We start from the raw sequence: 8,048 nt of genomic DNA, 5'->3' as shown, positions 1-8,048 counted from the left end.
CAGGACCCCAAAGCCACTAAATCCCTGAGTTTATAATTAGCAGACAAGCACTCGCTCTGCCTGTTCTGGAGCCATGTGGCTCACTAGGGAAGGGCACTGTAGTCACACGAAAATAACCCCCCAGTGGGCTTTTGATGTGTTGAGCCTCTTTGTTTTTCTGAATTTTAATGAAGGGCTTTCCAGGCAGGAGGAGAGGAGCTCCCTATGGCCAGAGAATGGGCCTTTGCTAGCTGCGGCCAGTCTGCATGGGCCTGAGCCAATGCAGCAGCCAGGAGAGGCATCAAGGAAAGGTCCCATCCTCAGATGAGATGCCTTGGGGAGGAAAATAGAAAATCAAAAGCGGGAGGTGTCAGCTTCAGCAAAGGCTGGGCTGTGCTGCCCCCTGAGCACACAGTGAGCAGGGTGCTGTAGGGGAGCAGGGCAGGGCGGCAGGTCAGGGGCTCCTGAAAGCAGGCATCCCTCTGCCCCGTGGGGTTCTTAGGGATGCTGGGCTGAGCCTTTCCGAGAGACTTGGAAATGAGGCTCTAGGTACCCGTGGCTCAGGGAAAGGCCGGCTTTTGGAGCTAGAGGAGGAGGGTGCGGGCAGAGAAGAGAAAGGAAGGTGCTGTCCAAACAGCCCCCTCGGAAGCAAATAACAAACGTGTCACCTCATCACCCGCACTGCTTGCTCCTCCCTGCTGCCTGCTCCTGGAAGTATGTGATGGAAGCGGCTGTGCAGCGTCACTGACGCACCGATGGCGCTGAAGGGCCAGGGCCCGTCAGGCAGCACGGGGCCAGGCCCTCCCTCCACCCAAGACAGCTCTCTGCACTTCCCCCAGCCCCACCTCCAGGCCCTGCGGTCCCTGGGAGCAAGCCCGGCCCTGTGGGAAGCAACAAGTGCGAGTAGGGGTGCCTACTCCCCACATCAAACTCTCCCCCAGGCTCTTCCCCCACAGAGCTCTCGCCAGGCTGTTTTAAAGTACCGTCCTTGGCAGTGCTGGAAAGAAACGGAAGACATGCCACAGAATAAAGTCATTTATTGTATTCGAACGACTCAACGTGGTCTACAGAAAATAAACGTTTTTATTAGAAAATATTCCATATAAAAACCCTAAGGTGCTTGCAAGCCTCGTTGGCTTTAGGCTCACTGCACCTGTTCAAGTCTGAGGCGGAGGTCTGCCTCAGGTCTGCCTGAGTGGCCCAGTGGGGTCCTCCTTCTCTGTTTGCAGCAGGTCCCACTCACTGAGGAGCTCCGAGGACACCTCTGTGTACAGATGGTCCCAATCCCAGCCGATGTCCTCCTGCCAAGAGGGGTATCACTGGTTAAGAGAATAAAGGACTCTTTAACAACTACCTTCCCAAGCCAGCCAGGCCCCAGGGGAGCATGGCCAAGCCTGCGGAGCCTGCTGGCTCCCAGAAGGACGTGCTGAGCTCAGACAGCTGCTGCTACTGTACCTCTCGCACTTCGTGCTCTGGCGCCAGAACTCTGGTGAGGAGTTTCAGGTCGATCTCGCCATCCTGTGAATGCACAAAAGGCCGGTTGGGTACTTTGAGGGCTGATGCTAACTGTCTCTTTTGCAAGGAAGAGGAGTTTGTGTATGTGCTGGAACTCCCCAAACTGAGACCCACAGGCAGGCCTTCATCAAAGAGTAGAACCCAGAGCAGACCATGCGGTCACTGAGAAAGGAGGGAAGGCTATGACGCCCTCCATGCCGGGCACATTTTGGGGCAAAGGGCAGCAATGAAGGGCAGAGTACAGCCACGGGGCAGAGGACAGTGGGGAGTCAGCAGGTGCCACAGGTGCAGACCTTGAGCATATGGGAGCCTCACACTGGGAAATGCTGGAATGTGGGGGTGCGGGACGCTGTGAGATACCCAGGATAATGGCTACAGCAAGGGCGGGGCTGCTGGGCAGGGCCAGAACCGTGGAGAAGGGCTGCGTGGCTCTGGAGGAACTGAGAAGTCTCTCCGCGGATGCTGCTTGGAGCCCGCCCCTCTGTGCAGAAGCCACTCCACTCACCAAGGTCTGAAAGGCTGAGTACTTCATGAGGTCATTGTCCAGGTCACGATAGGTCATCACCCGGTTTACCTGGACACTGAAGAAAGACAGTGTGAGGAGAAACCACAGGCAGACAGGGCCCAGAAGTGCTGTGGGCCCCTGTTCCCCGACCCTTGTATACAGCTGGGGAGGACCAGAGAGGGAACAAAAATCTAAACAAAATGGGTCACCTGGGGCGGAACCATTACCAGAAAGATCTGGGTTCACGTGGCGGGGGTGGCATGCAGCAAGGGACCACTGCGGATGGTATTTGGAGTGGACTGATTCCCACATCTCTACTTCTTTTGCCAACTTCATCCATAACTTAACCTACCTGGGAGGGGATGCCACCTGCAAAACAAATTCTTCTTCCTGTACTTCTTCCAGATCGGGAATGACGGGAATATCTGTAAAGAAAAGTGATACGGTGTGTGCAGCATGAACAGGATCCTGCTTCCTCTCCCGTGTTACTTATTCACCTTCCACACATCAGCTGGGGGCTGTGGGCTGGGGTTTGAACGGATGCTCAGTCTCTGGCCTCCTGGGGCTTCCAGTGTAGGGCGCTATTTATGTTCAAAGTGTTGGTGGTAGTGGGGAACAATCAAAGGTGGAGCTCCAGCAATTTCTGAACCACAGGCCTTAACTAGAACACACTGAATCAGGAGAAGCTCCTGGTAGAGCTAAGATTTCTTCACTGACTCTGATGCATACACCAGATTAGGACCCAGGGAGTGGGTTTCCAAGGAGAGAGGTAAGGAGATGAGATTCCCATACAGCACCGCAGCGGAGTAAAGGTGGAGAGGAACTGATGAATGAGCCTGGTGTGGTCAGAGACAGAACTGCAAATGTGCAGTGTCACAAAGCGGATGCCATTATGAGCACCACCTGCTCATGACCAGGAGCTATGCATTAACTCTAGACAGCAATCATCACAGTCCTAGGAACAGCGCTTAGCCGGCAGCTGAAAGGCATTTCACACCTGATGATACAACCTGGCTCCCCAATATCGTTTCAGGGATCAAACGCTGCCAATTCTAATGGGTACACTTCTCTTGCTGTCACGTGGAGGTTTTCCTTCTCTGAACTCTCCAGACACAATTACACTCATGCAGAGCCACGTAGCCATTTCTTCCACCAGTCTGACAAAGCCAATCAAACAAGGAAAATGAGAGACACACAGCGCATCACTTCATTGTTGCATCTTAAGTTACCAAAAATTGTCCACCTTCTCATAGGGACAAACTAACCCCACAAAAGAGTATTTCCTTCTCCATACAAGTATCACTGACTGGTTGAGGGATTTTGTTTTGACCAACGGGAGCAAAGAAAAAAAAAGAAGTAGGATAGGAAAAAGGTCCATACAAGGTTAGACAATCCTGGGATTCTCAAACGAACTACAAACACAGAAAGAAGGAAAAATCCCAGAGAAGAGACTAGGGAGGAAATTCTTTGTTTCTGCTCCATGGACTGAATTCCATTTTACTTCTCAAAGACAGACAGAATCACTCTAAGAACAGATGGGAAGACCCTTGCCACTTTCAAGCTATTCATTATTTAGAGTTCATGATTGCTCTAGTCAAGCTAAGCCAGAGTATATAAACATCAGTTCCAAGCCTGGAGTCTTTATTATTACTTCCGACTCACAGGTGTTGTACCTGGAGAGGGAGGGAGGGAGGGAGACAATAAAACAGAGAAAGAGACAGAGAAAGAAAGTAGTGAAAAGGGATAAAAATAAAAAGGCATTGATTGCTGTTAGGAAAATAAAGAGATGCACAAACTACCCCTAAAATAACGAACTACTTTCACCAAGTCCTGTACCCAGAAAGAAACTGTTCAAAGCCCAGATTACATCTCCCTGTACTGCTACAGAACTGGAGATGGAATTTGCCAAGATTCTATTTCTTATACTAACAGAAATTTAGCTTTCTTTATCACCCTCTTCCTGAGTGATTAACAGCCCGTTGTGAGGGCTGCTGGCAAGGCTCTCCAAGCCCAGAGTGACGGGGGCGCCCAGGCTGTGGAAGGAAGGGCACTGGCCCTGGAGAGGGACAGGGAGAAGCTGGCTCTGCCATGTGCCATCAGCAATGTGACAGTTTCAAAGTGAGCCAGTTAGCTGCTCATTGTTGGCTCTCCCCGGGCATGGAGTCCAGCCTGAAATGAATATTCAGAAGTTGGTAAGAAAATGCCCATGCTGAGCTTAGGGCTCAGGATGGAGTTTTCCCAAACTCCCCTTTCCCTCTACAACTTTAGCATTTGGGTCCTGTCAACTCTGCCCCGCTCCTCCAGGCTCGGGGAAGTCGCACTCCTGCCCAACGTCTACTCTTACTCCCATGGGTGTCCCTCGCGGTCCCTACCCCCCTCCAAATGCGCACAGAAGAGTGTGGGGCTGGCCCATCTGTTGACAGATCAGAGGTCAACACGGGCCTTGGCAAAGGGGCTGCTCAGAGTGGCACTGGTGGGGCTGGCCACACAGTGGGATTTCTCTCTAATTGGAAGCCTAGTGCCCAGTAGAACCTGGTGAACCGCCGGAGTGGGACAGAGCCAGCGATGACAGCCAGGCCACAGCAAGCTGGAACTTTCCGGGGCAGTGACAGCTTGAGCCATCACAGCAGAGGCAGGCCATCCAATTCCCGGCCCCCAGTGGAACAGGTGGCCGTGGAGTGGGTTTTGGGCAAACTTCAAAGAACTTCACAATTTTGCAGTTTCTGATTTACAATCACAGACGAGTGCTTGCTCATGTGTACACAGTATGTTCGGGGAATTTTTTCCCTTTCTCTCCTCCCCTTTCCCTATCCTGCCCCTCCCCCCATATGTACTACAAATAAACCTAGGAAGAAAAACAATGGAAATGAAATGTGCTTCTTCACAAAATGATCAAACTCACAATCCAGCCCTGCTTTCAGGAAAACATCAACTCAAGCTGTAAATGTGGACTGGTTACCCGGTCTCACTCAGATGGCAAAGCTCAACATGCAAAGCCACAGTTTTAACAGAGACAATAAGACAAAAAGAGGGTTCAGTTCTAGACCCTTTAAAAAGCTACCATGCTTTTTATTTGGGGGAGACGGGGAATCGGGGCTGGAACCCAGGGCCTCATGCAAGTCACATTAGTGCTTTACCTCTGAGCTACATCCCCAACCTGTCTACTACAATTTAAAAAATCTAATAATCATGTGACTTTATCCTCATTTTCTTCTGTGCCACTGTTACTTGAAGGGCATCAGCAGGAGCAGTGAGGTAAATAAAGGTGTGCAGGATTCCTGTTCAAGGTCTGGCAGTACAGAATGGCCCGTTTGCAGGTCCTTTCTCTGCCGCATCCTAGTTGTGAGACTTTATCACCTCTGTATCTCAGTCTCTTCATCTGTAAAATGAAGACCATCTTTACACCAACTCAGATGGTTGTTGTAAGCTGCAAATGGAATAACCGTTATAAAATACTGAGCATAATGCTCAGTATTGAATAGCTATTTCTTTTCTTTCTTTTGAGACAAGGTCTCGCTGTGTAGTTCAGACTGGTCTTAAGTTCACTACGTAGCTCAGGCTGGCCTTGAACTCAGTGATCTTTCTGTCTCAGCCTCCCAAGTGCTGGGACTACAGGCATGCACCACCATGTCCACCTTGAATAAATATTCAATAATCTTTTCATCCACTTAAAATACAGTATCAAGCATGTTGAGAAACAGCACAGTTCTACTTTTTCTCATTTAGTCCCGCCCAGTGACGATCACCTTTCGGAAAAGAACACAGAGGTGAAGCAAGACCATGCAGCTTGTGTGAGGTGAAGCTGTTAAAAACGGGCAGAGCCATGCTTCCTGCTCTGCCAGGGCTGCCGTGCCCACTCCCACATTTTCCTCACCTGTGAAACACCTCCAGGGATGCCGGCTCCTGGAGTACAGTGGGGCGACACCACCCACAGCTGGGTACTTTTTATTTTTGCCTAAGACTTACTGTCTTCTGTTCTTGGGTTTTTCTCTTGACTCCTGTAACAATAAATGACCCAGTCCTCCTCTCCTGTATGCCCTGATTCCCTACTTCCCTTAAGGCTAAACAGAACAGGATGGTGAAAGCGTGCCCATATCAGGCCACCTGGGGACTCCACCAGCCACCCATGAAGCTCATCCCCAGGAAGATGAGGTGGCTGGGCACCTTGACAGCCCCACAGAAGGCCAAGGGAGACAGAGTGTGGCGAGGGGCTGCAGGCGCTGGGCTCAAGTCTCTCATCTGCTAGCTCAGCGCTGTGGCGGGCAATGCTGTCCTCACACTGTGTCTGCTTCAGGGCCCCAGCTCAGACTCCTTGCATGAAGAGCCCTTCCTGCCTCGCATGCTTTCTCTCTGCCCCTCTGTGAGACAGCGCACAAGCCATTCAGGCTGTTTCTCTAACCTACGTGGTACCTGGTTAGCCACACTGTGGGAAACTCCATTTGGCTACTTGGCCACTGATTGATTGATTGATTGATTGATTGATTCATTCGTTCGTTCCTTTGAGGGATACTCACTGAGCACCTACTGAGTGAAAGGTGGTACCAGTAACAACAATAAACGGAAACAGACATGGTCCTGGTCTTCATGGAGCACCAGTCAGATGGAGGATATAAACACAGATGTTCTGCTTACTAGTAAAAATACATACTAGGACAGAACCTAGCAAGTTCCATGACAGAAAATAACAGGGAGACCTATTTTATTTTTTCTGAAGTAAAAGTAATTTTATAGGTTTAGTCAATTCAAATGCTATAGAAAAGATTAATATGAAAAATTTCCCTTCTGTTTACGAGACCCAGTCATTTCCCTAAAGGTAATCACTTAATTTTGTACATATTTGACAAAATACATGCATATCACAGCACATAGATTTAAAGAATGTCTGTAAAGAATCCTGCACATCTACTTTATTTACCTCATTGCTCCTGGTGATGCCCTTCAAATAACAGTGGCACCGAAGAAAATGAGGATAAAGTCACATGATTATTAGATTTTTTAAATAGTAGTAGACAGGTTGGGGATGTAGCTCAGTGGTAAAGCACTAGTGTGACTTGCATGAGGCCCTGGGTTCCAGCACCAGTACCCTGTCTCCCCCAAATAAAAATGTTGTACAACTTCTGACCTATTGATACACACATGTATCTTATTCTTTTAAATGACGAACTTGGATTCTAGTGAAGGAATGCTCACATGCATTTAATCCTACCCTGTAAAGATCCATTTTAGAATCTGGGGCATGGGATGAGGAGTTAAGGAAGGTCTCTCTGAACAAGGGACAGAGCAGCAGAGAGCTGAAGGAGGAGCGGGAGGAAGCCAGGCAGGGGACAGCATGAGCAAAGGTACGAGGAAGGGAGACTTGACATGCTACCCTGGAGAGATGGAAGGTGGCTGGTGTGGCTGGAGCACAAGGCCCAGGAGAGAGGGACCCGGGGTGAAGCAGAAGAGGGTGCATTGTGCCAAGTGGGGAAGGGTGTGTAAAATATTTGAGGCAACACGAACTGGGTGCCTGCTACGCACAAGCACCCTTTCGAGGCCAAGGAGCGGCAAATAAAGATGGACTGGGCATGGTAATGCTGTAAAACAGAGGTGCTACACATAAAAAAAATGAGTGCAGCATGTCACCTCGACAGCAGTATAACTATTTATTTTAAAAGGGAAGACTGGATAAAAGAAAACAACAATAACAACAACAGAAAACCTAAAAAAAAAAAAAAAAGGAAAATTGAAGATTCAGCCAGTGAGATGAATTTCTAAAGGAACAAGTGGTTGAAATTATTGAAATTAACTGAGTTAAAATGATTGTGGCTTCTCTACCTATTTAGTTAGCATTGTGTATCATTACACAGTTTACAATACACATATAATTTGTAGCTATAAATATTTTATGCCATTAAAGTGCTCAAGAAATTAATCAAGAGAACAAAGAAAGTGCACATCCCCCCCTTGATGAATCATCTTTTTTTTTTTTGGTTTTTCTCCGGTACCGGGAACCGAACTCACGACCTTGCGCTTGCCAGGCAGGCGCTTTGCCGCTGAGCTAAATCCCCAG

General features: G+C 49.1%; 1 protein-coding gene across 1 annotated transcript in view; it reads right to left on the bottom strand.

The window, feature by feature from the left end:
• Positions 1 to 999: 999 nt before the first annotated feature.
• Ift43 (intraflagellar transport 43) overlaps positions 1,000 to 8,048 on the bottom strand; it is an 86,173-nt gene continuing 79,124 nt past the window's right edge. The window contains exons 6-9 of the mRNA XM_005390147.2: positions 2,352 to 2,424; positions 2,000 to 2,075; positions 1,435 to 1,497; positions 1,000 to 1,280 (exon numbers count right to left, since the gene is read on the bottom strand). Of these exons, the coding sequence (XP_005390204.1) occupies positions 1,161 to 1,280; positions 1,435 to 1,497; positions 2,000 to 2,075; positions 2,352 to 2,424 (332 nt within the window). The 3' untranslated portion in view covers positions 1,000 to 1,160. The remainder of the gene's footprint in view (positions 1,281 to 1,434; positions 1,498 to 1,999; positions 2,076 to 2,351; positions 2,425 to 8,048) is intronic.

Source organism: Chinchilla lanigera, unplaced genomic scaffold (genome assembly GCF_000276665.1).
Source record: "Chinchilla lanigera isolate Chin_1 unplaced genomic scaffold, ChiLan1.0 scaffold00037, whole genome shotgun sequence".
Lineage (NCBI taxonomy): Eukaryota > Metazoa > Chordata > Mammalia > Rodentia > Chinchillidae > Chinchilla > Chinchilla lanigera.
The sequence above is the reverse complement of the archived record's forward strand: the minus strand, read 5'-3'. Positions and strand labels throughout refer to the sequence as shown.